Source organism: Vidua chalybeata, chromosome 7 (genome assembly GCF_026979565.1).
Source record: "Vidua chalybeata isolate OUT-0048 chromosome 7, bVidCha1 merged haplotype, whole genome shotgun sequence".
NCBI classification, from domain to species: Eukaryota; Metazoa; Chordata; class Aves; order Passeriformes; family Viduidae; genus Vidua; species Vidua chalybeata.
In genome coordinates, this window is record NC_071536.1 from 14,453,229 (window position 1) to 14,477,318 (window position 24,090).

General features: G+C 41.0%; 2 protein-coding genes across 24 annotated transcripts in view; one reads left to right on the top strand and one right to left on the bottom strand.

Annotated features, from left to right (window-relative positions):
- The window catches only part of RAPH1 (Ras association (RalGDS/AF-6) and pleckstrin homology domains 1), a 105,133-nt gene extending 86,940 nt beyond the window's left edge, over window positions 1–18,193 (top strand). For 2 of the 5 annotated variants that reach the window (XR_008431936.1, XR_008431945.1), the window contains one exon: window positions 21–450. The gene's annotated coding sequence lies outside the window, so the exon portion shown is untranslated. Of the gene's footprint in view, window positions 1–20; window positions 451–6,733; window positions 7,491–11,890; window positions 12,525–18,139 lie in introns of those variants that run through there. The other 3 variants (XR_008431940.1, XR_008431938.1, XR_008431939.1) reach the window with 3 other exon arrangements.
- The window catches only part of ABI2 (abl interactor 2), a 65,078-nt gene continuing 41,423 nt past the window's right edge, over window positions 436–24,090 (bottom strand). For 4 of the 19 annotated variants that reach the window (XM_053948344.1, XM_053948334.1, XM_053948336.1 and 1 more), the window contains 8 exons: window positions 20,684–20,781; window positions 19,809–19,955; window positions 18,669–18,793; window positions 17,644–17,829; window positions 14,943–15,101; window positions 10,516–10,602; window positions 10,021–10,194; window positions 436–6,544 (listed from right to left, as the gene is read on the bottom strand). In XM_053948344.1, the coding sequence (XP_053804319.1) occupies window positions 6,369–6,544; window positions 10,021–10,194; window positions 10,516–10,602; window positions 14,943–15,101; window positions 17,644–17,829; window positions 18,669–18,793; window positions 19,809–19,955; window positions 20,684–20,781 (1,152 nt within the window). In that variant the 3' untranslated portion in view covers window positions 436–6,368. The remainder of the gene's footprint in view (window positions 6,545–10,020; window positions 10,195–10,515; window positions 10,603–14,942; window positions 15,102–17,643; window positions 17,830–18,668; window positions 18,794–19,808; window positions 19,956–20,683; window positions 20,782–24,090) is intronic. The other 15 variants (XM_053948353.1, XM_053948338.1, XM_053948340.1 and 12 more) reach the window with 7 other exon arrangements.

The window sequence follows — 24,090 nt, forward strand, 5'->3', positions numbered from 1 at the left end:
CGTTCTTTCCGCTGGGTCAGAGCTGGCTGTACCAGCCGGGCACTGCACACCAGTTACAGGTCTAAAGAGGACCCCGTGTGAAGGCTCACCTTTTCCATCTCCTCCTTGCTCAGAGTCCTGTCCAGCTCTGCTCACATGGAACAGCTGCTGGCTGGTAAGTGCTGCTGTGGCCCCATTCTGGGGGCTGTAGGGAATCTGGCTGGGAAATGCTCTCAGCCGTAACCTGTGGCCCTCAGCAGCAGAGATTTGAGAATTACATTAGCGAGGCTGCTGCTGAAGGCAGCAGGCCAGATGCCAAGATTTGTACCTTTGCCATGTGAAGTGCTGTGCTCAGAGAGCCTCAGGGACAGGGTTCCTGCACGCACCAGCCACGAGCCCTTGCCCTAGTGCGTTGAATGAAGTCTGTTGCCAAAGACAAGAAATGTGACACAGCTGTGACACGCTCACAGAACACATGAGGTGTGCTTTGTTCTTTTTATTTAGGGCTCATAACAAGAGGGTTTAGTACACAGCAACAATTAATTCCAAGTACAATTAAAAAAATTTAAAAATTGGGTTTTGCACTCACTGGAAGGTGGTTCAAATGGCACACACACTAAAACGTTACTGGCAGCATACAGCTCCCCAGAGTCCTGTGGGCTTGGTCATTTACAGTGGGCTCTGCATCCATCCACCGCATCAGCAGTGCCAAAAGCAAAAGCAGAGTGTGCTGCTCCAACTGCAAACCAAAGAGGGGGTATCTGCTTTCAGAAAAAAGTGCATGGACAAAATCCATGTTAGACACTGACACCTCCAGAGAATTCATAGAAACTACTTGTCCATGCAAGTTGCAAAAGACACTTTTTCAAATGTGAAAAGAAGCACTTGTTCTTTACAAAAAAATCTTGGACATGTCAGCACTTACCGAGGCGCTGTAATGGAAATAAATTTGTACATAGCTCTTCCTATTAGTAAATAGTGGTAGGATTCTTCAGCGGTGTAAAGAGAAACTGGAATAAACATACTGCACCCATTTCAGCAGGGTTCCCATGTCAGTGTTCAGCAGGGTCCTGGGTGTCGGCTTACCTCTGGACAGCAGGCTGCTGCTGTCGTCACTGTCTTGTAATATGTCTTGTAATAAGCACAGGTGCTAATAAAGTTAGTACATTTAAAGTACCAAAAAACCCCCAAACCTCTTCTTCCATTGGCTGGAGATTACACAAAACACATGGGTGGGTTTTTTTCCCAAATGAAAGCAGCAGATCACCATGAGCTACTCTTTTTAACAGCAGTTGTCAAACTGTGGCTGCATCAAGCTTTCAGTATGTCCCTGCAGACATGAGGTGGGAGTCCCACTATGCTTTAAGTTTTAACATCAGAAGTACATAAATAGGGCTGTTACTACATATTGACTTCAGCTACTGTGGGGGGAAATCCCCAAAAGAAACCACACATTGTTCCTTTCTGGTACTGTTCTGACCTCTGTGTAATAACCATTTTATCCACAAAATGCAGCTGTGCCAAATACTGGGAGATGCCAGAAGCTGGGGAAGGTGAATACACCTGTAAGCACAGTAAATGCTTGTAACTGGCACCCCAGAAGCTGTAGCCCAGGATCCTGCTGGTACTCAAGTTTCCACCACCACCTTCCCTAGAGGCTGGTGTTGTAAATACTTGCCTTAGTGAATGCAACAGTGTTGTACCTTTTCTGCTGCCACGGTTGCCAACACAGGTACTGAAGTCTCTGCATGGGGTTTGTAATGCTGCCTGAAATGCTGCAGTGCCTTCACCAGTGACTCTCGATACTCAGAATGCAACTACTGCTCCTAGTAAAGCCACAGCACCACAGTCTGTTCAACAGCATCCTCTAAGCAGCTTCCAAAAAGGACCTGCAGAGAATACATATGTCGCCTGTTTTACAAAATGTCCTATTGTACCTCTGGGAGGAGAGCTCTGTACATGCTCCCAGTTTACTAAATCACATGAAGTTCCATCCTTTCCAGAAAAGAAAATATGGAAATTTTGCTTTATGCCTGGAGCCCACAGACATAACTAATAAAGTAGGCTCATTACCAGCAGAGAGGTGCATCCACAGCATCTGCTAGGACGTGGTGGAAGGTGCTAGGAAGAGGACAGTATTAAGTCACCATCAAGCACAGGCAGGAGACGCCACAGAAGTGCAACAGTATCAGTGCACAGTCCTCTTCCACCTCTAGTCAACAATGTGCACATCCACAGCAGGCAGGCAGCCCACACACCCTCTACTGGAAAAGGCTCCTCACTCCTGCTGCTTCCTTGCTTTCTTTTCATGATCACCTGACACACCCCAGATGAAAGTGGCACTTTTCAGAAGCTGCATTACTGCCACTGTCAACTTTGGCTGTCACCAAGAACCCTCAGCAGCAAGAAAAAAAAATGCCCAGCAGCTGGGAAAGGAGAACAAACTGCTCTAGCAAGAACTAGCTGGGTCTAAGCCTTTCCGGCACCCACGGGTAAGCCACCCAGCCACACACCACAGGACCTGTGGTTCACACCAGCAGACATCTCCAGACACTCTTATGACATCCAACTGAACTATCTGCAAGGATAAGCTGAATTCCAGGAACATGGTCAGTCTCATGGTAACACACACCAAGCTGTCATCTACCTCAGGGCCAAGCCACACCTCTTGTCCTCCAGTGAGAGCTGTGGCTCTTCAGTGCCTCAGTGAGTGTCTTCATCTAACCAGTCACACCATCATCAAGTGGATCCAGCATTGCTTCAGCTCTCTGGTGCCTACTCTGGCCACTGCACATGGACACACCCTCAGGACCCTCAGGTATGGAATTTGCTGGATGCCTCTCCTGCCCCTCTCAGCCCTCTACTGCAACAGCTAAGGAAAGAATGGGTCAGACACATGCAACCTCAGCTATCTCTCTTCTGCTGGAATGAAGGCACCAAAATGAACCTGCTTCAGCACTAGATGTGGACAGATTCAGTCAGACCTCCTCTCATGCAGGCACATGACAGAGAGGCAGCTGTAGTTAATAGCTTTGTCCCTGGCGCCAAGAGGAAGGAAGAAACCTTTGAAATACAGCAAAGGCAAAACACACCGCTAGAGGATGCTGAACAATTTCTGTGCACAATGAAAACAGCTGGCTGGGCTAAGGCAGTTCTCACAAAGGGAGAAACATATACATTTTGGCCATTCAGCACTCTTTGGGCTATGCTGGAGTGTCTCCTTCCCCCACCTCTCATGCTTACACATTCCTGCTTCAACAGCCTCTGATGCAGAACACCATGAGCTGTGGCCGAAAAACTCAGCAGTGAAGAGATGTTGTGCACCTTATTTAAAATACTGAGGTGTTTCTCGCCCACCCCCCCCCCCCATTTGCCACCCCTTTTAAAGTAAATCTGTAAATTAAAAAGGGGTGGGGAAGAGAAGGTTTTGGACAAGGAGAAATACAAGGGACAAAACTGGAAACACAACCCTCACTGACTTTACTAGCATGCAATCTATGTAACATTAACATACAAAGCCTGTTTACCTTGGTCTGGTCTATGACCATTACATCACATCATCCCCAAACAAGCAACAGAATTAAAATCTGTACAAAATAAAAATATGCATAAAACTCAACAAATTTCTTTACATTAGTACTGCATAATAAAGCATAAAACCAGCAGGAGGTGACCCAGAAATTCCATCCACAGCAGTTCTTGCAGGATAAACAATTCCATGTTCTATCAGCAGGGACCAAACTAACCCCTGGCCCATCACACCAAAGCCAGTTCTTCAGGAGCTGTCACACAGCTGTCCTGGAAGTGGAATCACTAAGGGTTTTGCAGCCTCATCTTCTGTGCTGGGCTCTGCACACGTTCATCTCACACTGCTCTGCTCTCACATGACAGAAAGTTTGCAAGATGAAAAACCAGTTGACTGAAGATTAAGTATCACACACAATGGGAGTACACACTACCCCACCCACCTACCAGAAGTGTTCAAGCACAAGCTCTTGCTCAGACTGGGTTAAAACATGTTTCACTAAAGTATGACCTGCCAGCTGCAGCTGGGGTGCGCAGGCAGAGGTTCAGCTCTCACTTAAGAACTCATTAAGCTGCCCTGACGATGCATTTGAGCACTGTGGGCTGAATTTTTGCCACAAACAACTCCAAGGCAAGAGAAGCCAGGAAAGCTCTGATACTCCTGGAAAACACAGCCACCCTGTAAGCACCAAAGGCTTGTGAATGCTGCTGTTCAAGCACCTTTGCTAGAAGCACCACCTCCCTATGCCAAAAGCTTAGACCTGCCCAATGATACTAGAAACAGTTATTTCAGTGACTGCACAACCAGTGGTTCTGGACTTGTTTCCACAGAGATGATGGGCTGAGGGAACTGAACATAGCTGTTCTCTTAGTCTTGATGCAAGAAAACTTCTCAAGAAAACACAAGGCTTAAAGGGTAACTGTTCTGGCACTCATCCCAAACAATGCTGTCAGCTTCCAGAAAGAAGACAACATGTAGATTAGCAAGGGAGAAAGTGACTTCTATCTGCACATGAGTTTCTTCAAAGTTGTCCTTCCTGCAGACTTTTACCAAGCTGTTTTCTTGTGCGCTGTCACAGGAGTTCCACAAGCTCACAGCAGGTGATCACATTCTTCCATGGCCTACAAACACATTTTTGTTCCTCTTGCCCCCTGAGCACCTAGGGCACCTCCCTGCCCAGGCTGGCACCAAACTTGCACCTCCATGCTGACAGTGCACTAACTACCAAGCAATGGGCTGGGTCAGTTACCTATATTGGTGCCAGTGCCATCACACATCCAGCCCTGCTCTCCTGTGCACTGCTCTGTTTTAACACCGGCCTTTCCAGCTGCAGCTTTATCTCACCTTGGACAAGCTACTCTTGGTACTAGCTAGAAATTGGCCAGGTGGCAGTCTAAAAATGCCCTTGCCCAGGAGGCTCTCAATTTGCAGGATAATGAGACTTAACAAGAAATTAAATTAGTTAATGCATTATATTTACCCAAAAGTAGCATTCAGATGTTCCTAAGGGCAGATGAGTACAACCATCACTTACAGTGATCTGCTGTGTACAATCACTGAGCAGAATTGTTAACTGAGACTAGATGAGAAAGCCAAGTATCATCACAAGGGGCTACAGAGCCTTCACTTGGTATTATTCCACCCCAAGCTACCAGTACAGCTCAAAATACCTATTATAATAAACAATGGAGAGGGCTAGGGGAAGAGCTAGGACTACTACTAGTTACTGCTTGGATTTCCATGGGAAACCAGTACACACAACAGCCCTTTTTGCTTCCACTGAAGAGATTTTGGCAACAGACATGAAGACGACAATTGCCATTTGTCCTGCCTCTGCACAGGGCTCTCACAGTACATATGCAAATCTAGTCGTCAAGTACAAAATAGCCAATTTACAATACCTGATTGGATTTTTAAGATTATATTGTGCATAAAACAAAAGTTGGGGGCAAGTTTCTCTAGTGCAAGCAGGCATGAGTAGATTTGAACCTTAGATCACACCCCCTAGAGTTAATCCTCAAACACCAAGGAGGACCTGTAAACTTTGTTTCACCTTCACCATCAACTGCATCTGTGAGTTCTGTTTGAACCGGCAGCAACTGTGGCAAGGAGCTCGCTGTGGAGAGGAGCACAGTTACATCAGTGCAGAACACAAAACAAATATGTGGCATTCAGAAGATGAGAAATGGGGGTGGGATCCTCTGGGCTGCAGCCATCTAAATTGTCTAAACTGAAAGGTGAGTGAATGAAAGCTGGCTCTGTGTGCCCTATGCCTACGTGTGCAGAGCAGCTGCAGAAGTGTTTATGCTAAAGAAGCATCCAGCTATCTGGAAGTCAGTTACAGGAACGTCTCTGTGTAGAGATCCCAGTGTTTGCTAGCACATGACTGTTCTTCCAGCTGCACAGGAGCATAGCGTAGAAACCGGAGGGATGTCCACTGGCCAGTAATCTTCACCACAAGCGTCCAGGGCATCCCCAGTGCCAGGCACTGCTTCCAATGGTAGTACCATGAGGGCACACAAGACTCCTGAGGCAGATTCCAAGGCCTGTCAGAAGTCAGAATTCGAGTGAAGTGCGAGCTAATCAACAAGTTTGTTACATCTGAATGGGTCAGCTTCATTCAAAGTCAGATAGCTCAAGATAGCCTCTGCTGGCAGCTGAAGAGCCATTTGTTCAAACAACTCAAATCACTATTGTCTTATCATGGGGGGAAAAGAAAAAAAAACCAAACCAAACCCAAATGAGTGGTTGTTACAATTATCCTTCATTCAGTTATACTGGATGGGGCCCCAGAGACTGGTGGAGATCTGGGAAGCCCTGACAGCTCCTGCAGCAGGAGATGCAGTGCTCTGTCCTCTGGTCTTCACTCTGAGTAATGCATGATCGACTCCACATAGTTCCCCGGGAACAGCCCCGTCACTCCATTCATGACCCCCTCATACCAGCCATCATCATTTTTCTTGATGACGTAAATGATGGCACCTTCCTGAAATGAGAGCTCATCTTCCTTGTCCTTGGTGTAGTCATAGATTGCCACCACTAGGAAAGAACAGAATGTGAGTGTTAGGAGAGGAAGGGGAGGAGAGTCCTCCCTCATGGCAGGCACCTGTGTGTGTGCAGAATGACCTGCTGAGAGAAACAGTTTCTTCCACCCCCTTTTGTACAAGCTTACACTTTGAAGCACATGAGCCAGGACTCCTTTAATTCGTCTATTCTTACTGTTTCCAGACCCATCAGAGGAAGTGTCCAACTGATAAACTTTTGGTGTGGAATGATACAACGAGGTGGTTGTGAATCCCCATGGCTATGACCACTCAGAACTAGTCCTACGTGTGCTAAACCAGATCTCAGCACAGGAAAGAGCAGGAAAACATGGAAGAGGGAGTGTAACAAGAGCTCTCTTCAAGCCACAGTATGAGTGAGCCAAGGCTGATATCCCAGACTTCCATCTACCTTAGCTACTTCCACATTTAAATCTCTAAAGGTCATGTGCATCTCAGTATCCAGCAGCCACTCCAGGGCACACAGCACCAAGGTGGGCAAATCCCTGTTAGGAGCCATGAAGAAGGAAGGTGGAAATGTACACAAACTGTATCAGGACATTTTTCTTACAGCTGCAGAATATTTTAGTGATGGCACAAAAGTTGTTAGGAAAGGCAAAGAAATTGGACAAAGCACTTGGAAATATTAAGTAGAACAGTCCTGAAATGTCAGAAAATAGACATAAAACTGATATATTTTTCCAATCTCAGTGCTATCATGTGTTTAATAGAGAAAGTTAGTTATGCCAGACTCTGAGTACTTTAACAAATAATTTCAATCACTGCTTTGAGAGCTTGGCAATGAAACATGCAGTGCCGCCACTAAGGTAAAAAAAAAGTATGTCGGACAGGGATCCTAAAATCTTGTGCTGGGGATAGATGGAAAGATACTCTAAACTAAAGCAAGGATTAAAAATTAACAGCATATGTTCATAAAACCACTGTCCAAGTCTCATTATTCTTTTCAAAAGAAAAGAGGTAATTTCCTTTTTGAGGGAGCAAAGGAATCAACACAAACCAACACCAGGGAAACCTGGATCCAGAAGAGATTATAAAATATACAAATCAATCCCAGTGGAAAATCAGAGTATGCAAAGAATTTTTTTTTATCATATGACTAGAGCATACTTTAAAAACACATATTGTTGGCTCTTTGTGCCAGCAGTTGTACTTATTCTGTACAGTTTTAGACATATAATTTAAGCAAACAAAACACCAACAGAGAAACAAGTATGATTTCAGCTTGAAAAACAAGGGTATGAACATGTGATGTATTCCATTTAAGTCCTTCAAAATTCCCAAGGGTTTTGAAGTTTCTTCCTAGAGTCACTGTGCTATTTTTTTTTTCATTCTCTTGATGACAATAATAATAATAATCATAATAATCCAAGGATCATGGTAGCTTCCAATTCCTTTCTAACTTTTGAGTGTACTCTAGTCCCTTTGGATACTGAATGGATTCATTATTTCATGACCACAAGAAGGAAACTCTTCCTTAAATTTGTGAAGAAAATTTGCTTCTTGTTAAGCCTCATAAAATTTACCTGAAGCCTGGATTTGTTTTCACATCACCACTGCTTCCTGCTTTGTGTACTGGCAACAGTTCTCTCTCTAAAAGGCTGTTTAATCCTTCAGTCTGTAGTCCCACCAGTTCAAGCTGTGAGCTTGTCACATGCCCCAAGTTATGAGGAGCCCAGGCCAGCATTGCAAGAAAAGCTCCGGATGAGACAGGAAGCAGCAATACTGACTCAGGAGGTGGCATCCTGCCCTGTCAGCCTAAGCCAGGGCCTCTTTTTGTTTCTGTCTGAATGTGTTTCAATGCAGTTATGAAAAACAGAATTACTCATTTAGGCTAATATTCTTCCAATCAGTCATCTTTGGTTCTTCAACAATTACAGAGTTTGGCTGAACTCTGTTATATCCAATTTACCACAAATGTAGGCTAGGCTGACTATCCAACTGGAATCTGTGAACACACAGTTTCTCTAAGTGGTGTAAGTGCAATTTTTCCTTCTGGATACCCATTTCCATTCATCTGATTTGCAGAGCCAGGTCATTTTCTTATCTTTTCCTACTACACGCCCAGACACGGAGCTCAATGGAAAACTGCGGTGCACATCCCTGGACACCATAGGTTGGCTGCTATTACAGTCACATGGCAGTGTCCTCATGTTCAGCATCCCCAGTAACTATATCCTACTTAACAATTTCTTCATCTGTTCCAAATGGATCTGCTATTCACTTCCATCCTCAGCTGCAGGCTCCATTCTCAGCTCTTAATGTTAAAGGTTAAATGTTAAACTTCCCACGCTGCTTGACCCTCTACAGAATGGGGTCATATTGAATCCCATTCCCATATTCAGCAACTCTCTGTATTTGACACCTCTTTGGTGTCCTATCTTCTATTGCACAGGTCATCTACCCTAATCCTATAAAAGTGCTCTCATATGAACTTAAATAGGAGAATGGTCATATCAAAAGTACAAGTACAAATCCTAAGAATTGGGAATTCTACTTATTGTGGGTAAATGTGCTGGAAGAGCTACTTACTTTCATCTGTTTTGTCCACTTTGAATCATATGGCACAGAATACTATTTATAGGAACTTAAGGAGTTCCCACAGGATAAATTATTTTGCTGAATAAAGCATTTTAATTCCCAGCAGTATAAATATACACGTTCTTTGAGTATTAAAGTCCTCTTTTAGTATAAGGTTTCTCATTAATTTTAAAGCTTCAAAGCTTGCTACAAAAAACTCACAGCCAAGCACTTCTCTCCCAAATCCAGCAGATCAGTCAAATCTCAAAACATGGGCTAAGTAGAGACATTCATCTAACTACAACAGAATCCACACCTATGTCAATATCTCATTTTTTCTGGTCTCCTAAAACTACCATTTAATAGTTCTTCATATGCTGAAAGCAATTGTATTTTCTACTACTTTTAAAAGTGTTTCTTAAAAACAGACCAACCTTTTTGATGTTTTGGTCATTTAGTTTTGGTCATCTAGTGCATGGGTCTCTACATCAATAGAGACAATGTTTGGCTTCTTTTGTTCAGGAAGCATTTTCTGACTAAAAGCCTGACTTTCTCCAGCTTATCTTTAAAGATTCTCCTTTACAGTTTTGCTGTCCCATGTGAGATGGAACAGATCTGTGTGTATATGCACCTATATAAACTATTTTAGTTCCCAAGCTCATAAAGTCCCACAGGAAAGCAGAACAGAACTATCATTCAAACATGATTATTTCATCAAATAGAAAATTGTTTCTCAAGGCATGTGCACACATCTCCCCCTGCCTTGCATTAGTATGAGAGACACTATAAACACACCTACTGACTAAAATGCTGTAATACCAAATACTGGTATGAAGGAGTCTAGGCAGACTTCATGTCCAAAGGCAGGATGGCAGGAGCACATACAAGAAGTTGTTACAAATACAACCCTGCTGTCTCTTCTAGCTCCAAACCTACCCTTTTCTAAGTATGTCCTTGGTGCCCAAGGAGGGTCCTCCTCAGCATAGGGATCGCTGTACTCCACCACAGCTGCTTCCTCCTCCTCATAATCCTCTGGAGGTGGGGGTGGAGGTGGAGACTCATCAAACACTGGCTCATCCACAGGCGGTGGGGGGGGAGGAGTATCTGAAACTGAAAAGAAGTAACAATACAACTATGAAAATGTCTCTACAACCATGGTAGCTGCTTCAAGTAATACTCTCTATCCCAATTAATGGAAGTGGGACCAACAGTTATAACTGCTGAAAATACACTAGAGACAGGAAAATTCAGAGAAGGAATGACCAGGTACCTCCAATAAGATTATTTCTTTTTCCCACCCTTCACAATTTCAGACAAACTTGCAGAGGCAGTAGAGAATGCAGAATTCTGGCTATATACAGACAAGTCATCAACTCAATCCAAAAGCCACATCCAGTAATAAAACGTTGCACAAGGAAGCAGCAAACTTACTGTTTTCTTGAACTCTGGCCACAAATCCCATTAGTGGTAACTGTGGAGTTACCTGTAGGATGGAGGGGGGAGGAGGAGCAAGGGATGCTGCCACAGAAATTAAAAAGAGAGGTATCCAGTTAGAAACACAACAAAGCAGCAAACAGGAAAGTAGACATCATCACCACTCAGACAATGCAGCAGGCTGCCAAGAAGCTGAGATAAAAAGACTGACATTTAAAGAAAAATGGCTCAGGTGGTTTAAGCATATTCCTAATCCTTTCTTCAAGGATATTTCTCAATTTTTAAAATTTCCAACCCAGCTCTTTTTCATAACATTAAGAATCCATGCTGAAGCATTTTTCTGATTTGATCATGAGATTCCCTTAAGATGAAGTTTCTTACTACAGAATACAGCACTTCATGAACAGACCTAACTAACAAATGTATCAAGAGGACTCTCTGCCTATAACCCTACCCCTTTCAAATCTAGTTGATATTTACAGAGGTGACTAACAGCATCCATGAATCCCTAGTAGTGGAAATGGATATACCTCTTTTTTTTCCCAAGATGTAGGCCAAAACCCCCATTGAATGAGGCAGTTATTTCAGACAAAACAGAAGAATATGCCTTTTGAGAACTGTGCAGATCTGAAAGATGCAACACTTCTGATCTTACTGACAGAACAGAGCACACTGTGCTGCTGCCAAACCACAGAGCCTATTCCAGATGTGCTGCTTGGTTTCCTCCCCACCTGACTTCTCTGCACTGAACTCTCAACAGCCCTTTCACTGGTACCAGAAGAGCTCTCTTTGTACAGTAAGAGCTGCCTTTGTACAATATATGTGAATTCCCAGTTAAAGAAGATACTTTCAGCCAGTTACAAATGCTGTAACGCTGAACTGTGGTTTAGGCCTGGAATGCGAGTTTCAGTTATCTAGTTAAAACATCAGCTAAATAGTTGTATGAGTGTTTAGTATCACTTTGAATAACGCAGCAAAATTCTTTAGGTAAGTTGCAAGATGATTTTTCAGACAGCACACTTTAGGAGAAGCACAAATAATAAATTTCTTGTTAGTATGTGGCATACAAAAAAAACATTTAATCATGTCCAAAGGGATTAAGGGGAAAAAAAGTCTGGTACTTCATGTACCAGTACATTTATTTAGCTACCAGACAAAACTAAGTTTATTTATTTACTTCCAGAGGTACTAAGAAAAATGACAGGTATGATATAGCATTTTTCAGAATTAATTCACATTATCATAGCAAGAGAAAAGAGTTCTACAGCATTTACAACTTAAGTCTCAAAATTTATTCTGTTTGCTCATTCCAGTAACAACTATCTTAAGTGCTTTGAATTTCTTCTATCACTCACATTCACATTTCTTTCAGAACCAGACTCCACGAATGAAAATATTAACATCCTTTTTTTGCAAAAGTACCTCCATATAAAGTAAGTTCCATTATCTCACCATTTAATTGATCTCTTGAGAAAAAACAGAAGCATATTTCTGATTACAGTTTCTTTGACTCAAATGACGTGACCTCAGAGTATTTATTATTTCAAGAGTAACCATGATTGCTGTGAAAAGATTTGGTCTTGCACTTTTTCAAAGCAGAAAAAGGGAACTCAAATTTAGAGTCCTACTGAAAAGCAGTAATATTCATCGATTCAGCATCCTTGTCCCTGCTTTTCCAATTATATACACTAGAAAAGTGTTTAATTTCAATATGATTCATCTATTCAACATCACATGGATTCATATAATTTATACATATCATAGGACTGTAGCTCCAGTTTCCTTGGTCTCTTTAGTGTACTTTGTTCATGACCTATATATATTTCTTTGAAAGAAATAACAAGGCTTTCCATGGAGAAAAATAAATCACTCTAGACAAGCATGCCAAGCAAATAAAAAAAAAATTCCCAGGTTCAGTTTGGGTTGTGTAGTTTAATCACAATGGTGATGCTAACACTAGTTGACATCATTCCTTGAGTATCTTAACCCCTCAGTTTGTGCTTCAGTCTTTGCATTGTGCAGGGGCTATCATAATATTGTCTCTATGTGCTATATAATGACTCTAGTTTTGACCTCAAAGAGGTGATACAAATATTTTATTACTAATTTTTTTTTTTATTAAATGCACCAGAAGAACTTTACCTCTGCTGTATAAACATCATCTTAAATGTTCTCCCCCATCTTCCTTCCATACTGACCACTGATAGATTTAATACACAATTGCTGTAAATTAATTCAGAAATGCTCAAAAGCATCTTCCACTAGGCCGCTTCAGACTGGTAAGAATTCAGCTGTACAAATGGGGTGGGTGCAACCACCATCTCAATACTTCCACACCATTTTAGCCTGTGCTGAGCTCTATATTTGCTTAGATAATGATATCCAAAGTTGCAATGTTAAAAACGCTTGTTAGGTGGTTTGGCTTGCAAGAGTGGCTTTGGGACAGACACATACTGAGATCATTCAGAGTCTGCAGTTCTTAATATTTTCTTTTCAGTTGTTAAAAAGGTCTCATCACGAAGCAGAAAAATTGTATTATCTTGAAATAGCTTTTAACAGAACAGGGCAATGGAAGTACCTTTCATCCTCCTGTGAAGTGAATAAACAAACATGACTAGGCCACCATTTTAAAAAATGGCAACAGGAATAACAGCACTGGATTATTGCCAAACAACCTACAAACAACAAAAAAGCCATAGCTGGCACCCTCCTCTGCCTCTTGTAAGGTCTCTCTTTCCCCCTCTTGTTTTCTACCTCTCTTCAGGAATGCTGAGAAAAAAATGTGGTCTCTGTCCTGTCACTACTGAACCTGCTCCTTCCAGACACATCAGTGCCTCTGTTCTTAGGACTTTCATCAATTATGCATGCTTGAGCATCCTCTCCTTTCAAGGTGAACTTCAAAAAAACCTTGGTTTAGTGTAACTACAAAGCTAATAAGTTCTGTATTCTGCTGGTATATAAAAAAAAAAAAGTCTCCTACTACAACTGCTTATTTATATTGTCTCAGATACGCCAGTATAACTGAAGCATTTTATTTGTGATTTACAGTTCAAATGACTTAATCACCATAATCATTACCTTCTTTCTGGATACAAAGACAACTGTGGTTATGCAATTTATTTTAAGTCTATTTGGCATCTTATATGATTACCTATTAACAATGCAATGGCAACTTGCAGAGAATTATCCCTTTGCTAAAGCAAAAAACATACAGCCATCATCAAAAACTCTCTGGATATACTGAAAATCGTCTTTATTGCAAAAATTGCTTTACTGTAATCCTGAAAGGGTTCCTGCTATTACCCTTTCTTTCTTGCCTATTTCCCCCTTCAGTCTTCAATATGCAAATAATGTGCTTAGAAAATATGACCTATTTCAGGCAACTGGGCTACAGTTTAGCCTTACAACCTCCTCCACTTCCCTGTGCCCAGGAGGACCATTCACTTCCATCTCAAGCTCAGCTCACCCTGCAGGGTAGCTCACAAACAGTAACAGCCAAACCTGATCAAACCCCTTAAATGCAGATTGCAGCATTTGACCTAATTCCAAGTTCAGTGCTCAATTTTAAGAAAACAAACAAAACAAACAAACCAACCAACCAACAACAAAAAAAAACCTCAAAAGGAAACAAGCAACACGCACATCCCCTTCCAATTCCACCACCACAAAACACCACATCCTGTAGTATTTGCAAGTCAACATTCATTTTTACTGGTATTAGGGCATTTCCTGACAAGAAACTTGCAGTGCCCCCTGCATCTTTCTGTAGCTTTGTCAAAAGAGAAACTCTCCCCTAGTCTAGTATAAAACCCTCCTGGTCCCATCAGAAGCACGGGAAGAAGGACTCCTTAGGTAAAAGGCTATGCTGACACACAGGACACTCACTCCCTGGCAAGGTCTCCTCTTGCTTTGTAAGGCAGATCACCCATAAAATAACATCACTTGTGGGCTTAGCAGATGACACAGCTCTCTCACAGCCAAACACCACTGGTGTCTCCAAGGTGTCTAACGCTTATCCCAGTGTAACAAGTACAACTGCCTGAACTGTACATTACCCAGAAGGAAAAAGCACACAAGATAAAGACTGATTAATGATGAATCAGCATTCTGGTGCAAAATCAAATACCAAAGCAGGTCCATGGCACATGGTGTAGTCAAGGACTAAAGCTTGTCTGTTAGGAACTGTGACATCAAACGTAAATTATTTGGCAACAAAGCCAGCATTTTTTAAGATGTTTATTTTTTAAGATGCTTGCCATAATAGAAGCTGAGCACTGTGCACTTGCACTGCAGCTTTGGCACAGCTACCAGCAACATACTGAAAGTGCAAAATCTGCAATGGAGACAGAACATAAGATTTCAGAGAGCTGAAGGTCACTGTGTTCACCACCACCAAGTTCAGTGGAGCAGCCAAACTTTCTTACCTGGGTTCTGGTTGTAGAAGGGGCCCCCGTTCATCTGGTTCTGAAGGCTTGTCTGCGATGTGATGGAAGGCGGCCGCCGATACGGCAAAGAGCCCCCGATGGTCGGGGGTGTGTGCCGAGCTGCAGGCCTGTTCATGCTGTAGAACTGAACTGGGTGACCTAGGGTAGAGAGAGAAATGCATTAGCAAAGAGAAGAACGATGCCTACCTTCTCTCTACCTGCAATCAGTTTCAAAGGTTTGGAAAGGTTTCTGGCTCTTTATTTTAAGACAGTCTGCATCCTAGCAGTCAGCCACTTCAGCTGCCAGACTAGCAGGACACCAAATGTCTCAAGAGCAATGCAAAACATACCTCTCCCAAACTGCTTACACTCAGCACTGCCTACAAAAGCCAGTGGGAAAACACAAAGGTGTTTAAGCTACAAATCCTCAAAATGAAAGAAAATAGTATCTGGTTGTTTATTTTAAATAATGTATTACCATAACTTCTTGTGAATTTAGTTATTTCTGAACCTGCAAAAAACTCCCCAAAATGTTACAGTTCCGCAATTAAGGAACATACATGTAAAAAATAACTGCAGGCCATTTCCAGGATTCAAAGCTGTTAACCCCTGTAACTGAAAAACACAGTACTACCTATCCTAGTGCCATTTACAAGATATTCAGAGAATTACCTGCAGAGAAATGAATGTTAGAAACTGCTTGAAGGATGGAATAAATGAAGTCAAAAACTAAAAGACCCTCTTCAAGGGAGCTCTCAATTAAAACAACTCCTCCAAAACTTGCTCTGCATTTTCATTACTTTCTGTATTCAAGACATTGATTGTGAATCCCAGGAAGCAAAAAAAGAAGCAAGGTATCTTCTGTGCTCACATAAAATTCTCTGGATTTTATACTGATATATAACAGTAAGCTGGATTTGTTATTCCCATATGTGTTATTACACCCCACAAACTATTCTGCTTCCACCATTTGTCCTAGAAGCAAATTTGAGAGTTTGCAAGAAAACAAGGGAAGAAGGGATGGTCACTGTGGTTGAGGAGAGAAGTAAATAGAGAAACAGAACAAAAGAATGTACAAATTTTTAAAAACCTGCATTGTTCTTCATTATGTTTTGCTTGCTTTGCAGAACTTCTTACTAGGTCAGTAAATAAAAATACAAGTTGCTTGCTCTGTTACTTGCTTGTAAGAGCAAATCCATAAACTACAGCATCACATTCCCTCTGGTTTGTACCAATGATGTGGTGTACCATATAAAAAAAGTGTTTTTTATAGATAAGAAACACCTGAGAAAGAATCCATTCTATAAAGGCTTTTTCCCAGTTTTCCTGATGTGTCTTTTCAATGTGTGTGTCTCTCTCTCTCTGTTACTTAATGTACTTGCAGAAATTGGTGGTGATTGGAGAGAAGGAAGGGGAGCGGGCTAAGAGGTTTTTAAGGACCAAAAGCTATAACTTCATAAGTGGTGACCTATCTAGTTTCTTAAAATACTTTATTTCAGAGAAGCCATATAAGCAATCTAATAAAACAGGGAAACAAAAGATCTTAGAAATAGTAACTAAGGTGAACTTTCTCTTATGAAATTGTGAATGCGAATTTACAGTCATGAAAATATTAATCTTTGCTTGATTTTAACTTGTTAAAAATATAGAAACAACATGGCTTAAGAACTGGGATACTGACAGTGCATCAAAAATGGAAAACTGATTGAGGCCCCATATGCCACAGCTCATCTTCATGAAAGTAGTTTAGACATCATGATCATCTTCTCAGACCAAAACTCATCACACTTTAGAAACTTCTGGTCACAGTTATGGATTCTAGTGTAAAGATCCTCTAATTCTATACGCGCCGCAGCCCTATAAACTACAGGCAATTTCAAGAATGCTTCTGGAACCTGGTGCAATTTTTACTAAGACATGACCACTAATAAACACACAAACCAAGTCCCTCCCCTGTAAGCAGCCTCCACCATAACATAAAGCAGCAAAGCATACAGGTAGCTACACAAATTTGGCTGTCTGAAGGAGATCTTTACACTGCAATCTCCTCATCAAAAGGTGATACAGTGCTATGGTTGGTAAGTGCTACACTCTACAAGTTCAGCGTATGAGAAAATGAAAAGTGTAGCACTAAAAAAAAAGGAAGTTGCAATATACACCCTAAGTACCACATATGAAAACAAATTGCTTTAATAATAGTCTGCATAATAAAAATTTGTATTTTATCTAACACTGGACACAAAAATCCTGCCCTTTTCATCAGCTCATTAAAGGGAGACATGTCATTTGACAACATTGAAGAAACCAGTTACATAAACTACACTTTGCTAGATGCACTTTTTAAAAATTGTATTTATGAAAGAGAATAATAAGACCCAGAACTAGCAGTGCTGGTTCCTGCCAAACAATTATTCTATGAGGTTCTCAGAATCCAAACAGAAATAAAAGTATGATTTAGTGAATTATATAAATGTAAAAATAATAAAATTATAACATTAAATTATTGCTGATAATAAAATCAGCACACCTTGAGTTGTCTATTGTAACCATGACCTTATAGTTGGGTATTAGCAGATATTTTCTAGTTATAATTAAACTTTTTTTTAAAACTATGGATCACTGCTGCTGAAGTAACTTTGCAAAGCCTTGGATCATCATCACATCTGGGTTCATCTGCCCAGCAGCTGGAGCAGACACTCACCTGCAGAGGGTGTGGAAGAAACAGCAGGGGGAGTTGGAGAGGTGAAGCCATCAGCAAGGGGCTGAGCTCCTGCAGCAGCAGCAGCAGCATCTGGGGCAGCAGAGGAAGGGGCAGGAGGAGCAGGAGGAGTGGGGGCAGGAGCAGAGGTAGCAGGAAGGGGAGAAGTGCCAGCTGAGCCAGCAGGGGCTAAGTGAAGAGAGGAGGAAGAGGTGAAGTTAATAAGGAGATATGTTAGCAAGGATTAGAGAAAGCCTCTGACTATTCAGTGTTAGCTATTTATTAGCTTCACAGTATTTCAGAATGCACGAGATGAGAAAACAATGGAGCTGTTAAAGAAAGGCTCATTCCTGTGTAGATGGTAAATGAGGGTCAAGCAAATCCATTTCTTTCCAGGTCTGAAGGGAACACAACCCAAAACTTTTCAGTGAAAAATATTACTTTTGAAAGGTGTCTTTGCTTTGTGTAATTTATGCTCCAATCGCTGTGGCTTTTGCAGGTATTTTGCTGCAAGTGAACTACAGGCTTTTCTTCGCTGAAAAGGCTGAGCAAAGGAAAAAGAAGTACTGATAACACTTCCTACTTCTGGAAAATCTGGGGTCATTACACTGAGCAAGTATGTCTTTGTGATAATTTAGGCTTGCATTGATATACTCAAGATTTACTCTGTGCCTGCCTCTCATTCAATATAATTTTCTAAAAACACGCTTCTATATATCTGCAGAAACAGCCAATGAAAAAACATTTATTTGCTTAAAAAGTCAAAGGAGAAGTGTCCCTCAGCCCACTAAAAAAGGTGCTGTGTTCTACCTTATCACATGTAGGCAGCCAGGCAAAAAATTCTGATAAACAAATTAATACATAAGAGGAACATTACAGCACATCAGACACTCTCAAAGAAGATACTACTTGATTCAAACTCATATTATCAATAGCAATGAATTCTGGGCTTCCCTTCGAGTTTAGGAAACTGCAAATGCTCAAGGTTAACAATGAGGCAGAAAGAGGAACAAGAAGTTTCAATTTACCTGGGTAGACACTAGGAGGGGATGGTGTGGGAACAGCAATGGGAACACCTACACTTCCACTTCCACTGTTCTCTCGACTGCTGCTCCGACTACTTGGGTGGCTTCCTCCACTACTGCCACTGCTGCTGTAAGAAACCAAAGTAACCAGGGTATGAATACGCTGCTGTTCATGCCGAAACGTAAAATCCCTCACAGAGCATCTTATGAAATCAGAGAAGTAACAGGGAACATGAGAAAAGAAACAAGGATGATATAATTCTATACAAAGCTGGGCTTTCCTGAAACTCTCCACTTTGACTACAACACAAGAGGTTTTTTTTTTCCAGTAAGTAAGCCTTAGTGAACTTGCCCAGAACCATGACAAAGCATGTCATTCTTAACAACCCATTCAGGGTTGTTAAGCTCCTAACAGAGCAAATAGAAACCTTTTTCCTTTAACTTTAAAACTTATGGAGTGCTTAGACTTGTGATTTGTATGCTTTCATATAAGACTACTAGAGCCTAAAAGTTGTAAGATAGTAAAATTCTGATTTCTTATCTTTTTAAATTCACTTGTTTAGCCATCCTCAAGTATTTACTATGTTTAAAAAGTAAAGATTTCAAGGAAAGTATTTAGATCTATCACATCTTGAAACTAATTATCCTAGAAAAAAAAATAGTCTTCTGCAGAGCCCCTGGTAGTGGAATTTAGCTTTATTCTATGTTTGAAGTTATCAATAGCCCCAAAACACTATGCCACAATTTCAGCTATTCAATCTATAAACATCAAAGACTGTTCAAAAATGTCAAGTATAGCCATCTAAGCAGCCCTTCAACATGGCAAGTTGTGTACAAAGTCTTCTCCCAGTTTGGTAATCGTTTAGTAAAATAGCATCACGATCTACCTCCTTGAAAGTCTTCACAATCTTAGTAATTAAGTACTCTAACTAAGTGAGATCACTAAAACTGAGGTGAACAGGGGATTAAGTTAATAATCTTAACATGATTCCCTATTCTGGTTTAATTAGTGCTCATTCTCATCATGCCAAGGAGATTCCTAGTCCATAGGATGAGTGAGGGAGCTTCCCAGCAGAGTGAGGTGCAGGGGGCTTTGCTGTTCAGCACAGCAGCTTCTGCCCCCCGAGCAGGCCAGGCCGGTACCTGTAGGTGCGGTTGCGCTGGTTGACCGAGGCCGTTCTGACGGGGCTCTGCTGGGCCGGGGCCATGGTGCGCGTCGGGCTCGGCACGTAATCGTTGGGCACCACCGGGGGCCGCACCGGCTCCAGCGTGCGGTACGGGGAGTGCCGCCTGCACGGCACAAGCACACGCCAGAAGGCAGTTAGGGTAACGCACACAAAACCAGACATTTCTCACTCTCTGAAGGACAGCCACATACTAACCAGGAATGTGAGCTTTAAAAATGCTTTTTCTGTAACTTTGCAGTACCTATTTTGTACGATGAAGGGGAAAAAAATTAAGGATGTTCTTCAGGTACTTCAGTCTTCCTATCAGTAAACTCTGTGTTGCACATCCCATTCTTGTTTTAAAGGTAAGCCATTATCTTGCATTAAAATAAAGCACCATGTTCTGTATGTATATACATAATCACACACCACCAAACAGCATTCATCCCACTTATAACACATTTTCCTAAGGTCAAATAAGGTTCATAAACGTTGCAGGAAAGTACTTTCATAAAGCGAGCACAAATAAGGAATAGTGCTATGTACTCATTTTTCAGTTGTTTAGCACCACCTGCAAAAGCCACAGCTAATGACATTTTACTCAACAGTATGTAATTCTAAGTGCTCTGCACTGAGAAAAGGGTTCCTCTTGGGAAAGGCTGATGATGCCCATGTCTTCTGGCAGCAGCACACTAACATAGAAAGACACGATACATGACATAAGACAGAGGATGCAGACCTCTTGGCCTTTGTGAATGGTTAAAATAAAACCATGAAACCTCTCCCACTACAGAAAAAGAAAGAATCTTCCCTCTTTTCCCTTCTGTTCACCCACTCAGTAACTGCACTTACCCAATAGTTCCTTTTCCTGACATCGGTGGACTTGGTGGCTTCTGGGTGGGTGGTGTTGTGCGAGGCAGCCCACCCATCTTCATATTCTGGGTGCTGACCTGCATGAAAGAACGGGGAGAAAAACGGCCTTCACTGAGCTCAGGGTCGAGGGGAGAGACACTGAGATGCCTTTAGCAATTAATTCTAAGTAGGGGAAGGTTTAAACAAACAAAAAAAATTGAGAGGCCATGCGTTTTATATGCAATTTCCACTCTGCTAGAAGTCAAGAGTTGTGCTCAAAGGACTCTTTATTACATAGTTTTTAGAAATTGTACAAAAAAGTGAATTTGCCTTCAGGCTATCACATAAATGTTAAATCTCTGAGAATACAGACACTGTACCTAACTTGGCTGAACCTCCCAGTCAACTTTTGAGAAAAAGGCAGTTATTTCACATGGCACTACTGAGTGGTAAATTTGCCCAAATATTTTTGAATACTGTTTAAAAATACTAAGGCTTATCTAATAGGCCACAATCTAATGTGATTTATACAGATATGAAGAAGTCAAAGTAATCTATAAATATCATCCATTAATGTTTTAATATTTTCACAGATTATAAAACCTTTTAAGGATATTTACTTTAAATATTAGTTACATACATGTAAACATACAGAGAAAGCTATTTTGAGAAAAATACAAAGGTGTATTTTTTCCCCCATTAAATCTGTAGCAATTTCATCTCTGAGAGCTTATTAAAAAATGAACAGGGAGAAAAATATGTAGCAGTGATGTGATATAACTGTGGTTGTCCACTTCCCCTGTGTCAGGTTATACTAAAATACTAATGAAGTAAATTTTGCATAAAATAATTTACTCTAACTTCTTTCAAAAACTCATTTGCATGCCTGACTGACTGATTAATCTAGGAATTGTAAACAATTGCTACCAATGTGCATTTTGCTTCCCTGTAGTCTGCCAGCCACGCAACATTCCCTCAATGCGTGCATCCTTACAGGAATCAGTACACAGTCTGCTTACAAAACAGCTCGGATTTACGACTGCCTGAGCCATTGCTTAGGCACAGAGATACTCAGCAAACCTAAACAAGTGTGCTTACATCCCTCTCTCTGTTCTTCCTGTCATGCTCTATCTCACAGAGTTTCTTCCTTCTAAAACGTAAATCCTGGCTACTGCCCCCAACTCCCATAGAAAAATCAGTGATTAAGGCGCTAAAGAGTATTTGCAAACATGGTTGAAGGCAGATTACCCCTTCAAAATTTACTCTAACAACTCACTTAAAACCTTGACAATATTCAGATTTCTGAATTGATAAATATTGACAACAGAGTAAAGAGTATTCTAATCCACTGAAACTTGATTCTCTGGCTCTAAATAATCCCAGTGCTATCACATTTTCAATCTGCAGGGAGGAAAAGAAAACCCAAGCATTGGAAGAGGTATACTGTCACATTCAAAAACATATGTTTGGATTTGGTTGTGCAAGAGTACTCTGTAATGTCAATTTAAGACAAAATTATGTTGCACAGCATTATAAAGTCCTTTAAGCCAACTCTAAGCAACAAGAAATCTAAAGTTAATTCAAGTGAGGGATGAGGTAAGACTGAACTACAACTACTTCAAGGGAAAAGGGAAAGTGTAAAATGAAATACATTTTATTCTATACACGGAACATTTAAGAAATGGCAAAATCTGAATTTTTTTTTAAAGTTGCAGCACCCCCTGTATTTCCTCTTTCATTAAACATGCCTGTTTCACTCACCTATTTGTGTTTTCAAGAAAAAACCCCACAAACAAAAAAAATCTACCTTAATTAAATGCTCACTGAATTGTCACTTGCTGTATGTCTTTTGGATGTCTTTAGATGACAGACCAATCTGTGTGCCCCTGAATAGTCCATTTAGGGGTTTTAACTGGCTACACTATTGTTTCTGACAAGATGATGTAACCACTGGCTATCACTTTACAGTTAATATAAAATTGCATATATTTAATACAAATAATATTATTATTTTATATACAAGGACTTTATATACAAGAACGTAATATATTATTTTATATACAAGGATTATTTTATATGCAAGAACAAAAACTAACTTCTAGGCATCCCCAGGGCTATGGCTACATGAAAAGAAATGATGGCTGAGGTGGAGGATGCTGGAACATCACACCAGGTATAGTCAGAAGTGGAGCTAATACTCGCCTCACCAACACAGAGCTCCAGTGACTGCCTGATATTTTCATTAACACTGTAAATATACAGATCCTTGACAAAGGATAGGAAGAAAGCTTTAGAAAATGTGGCCAAAAAAAATATGACCCCTTTTTAGCCCAGGAACTTAGCAAAAAGAAACCATCCTTTTAAAAACTCAGCCTCAAAGATGAAGAATTTTACTGACAGTAGGTTTAGTTTCAGGGTCTTGGAAATTACTTACCAACATTGAAACTGAACTGTTCAGAGAGCAAGTAATTAAAATTTACAAAGTTGTCTTCAAATCTGACAGGACTGATGGCTTTAAGATCAGCTACTCTAAGTTAAACAACCCTGTCCAAGTAACTTCCACTTTGACTTATTGCCAAATAATCACAGAAGAGAAATTAAGAAGATACAATTATGTCAACAGTTCTGATCAAAATGGACATCCTTGGAAATAAAAGCATGCAAGATGCTAAAAAAAAAATCTACAACTGCACCAACTACTACTGAGATTAAAGCACTGTAATATATACATCTGTCTCCTTCTATAATAATTTCTACGGGGGAGGGAAGGAAGGCCATTAATGCCCCCTCTCTTCCAAACTTTATTTTATTGCCTTCTCTATTTTGCACATATGGTTGTAAATACAGTTTCCATACACAAATCCTCACCCACACACATCCCTCTTACAAATATGTAAAATCAGAAGCAACCACCAGAACTCAAGGTCACACTTGCATTCTCTGTCAAGTTTAAAAAATCGTTTTTCTGGAGAAAGCTGGTATTCGCCAGAAGTTGCACTGTTTCAGACATCATTTCCCCTGGTTCTGCACAGCTGGAACTACCCAGATGTAGCTGATTTAACGAGGGTGAAAGCAGAGGAATGCATCTGTCTGATGCTGGTTTGTTTGACTGCAGGACCCCACAGGCTGCAGCTGATTTCAAGTTTAAATCTTGCAAATGATTTTAAGAAAATGCATAGCAAAAGAGAGCCTGCAACCAGAAAGATAAAGGAGTATCTGTCTGTGCCTTTGCTCACAACTGCACAGTTAACCAGCCAACCACTGTGTTTAGAACAGAAAAAAAAAAAAAAAGAGAGGCAGTAATGACTTGGGCACAAAGCTCAGGAAAAAACCACAGCTGACTGATGTAAAAGCAGGAAGACAACCCTGTCCACAGACAATAGGGCACAGGGTCTGTGCCTAATGCA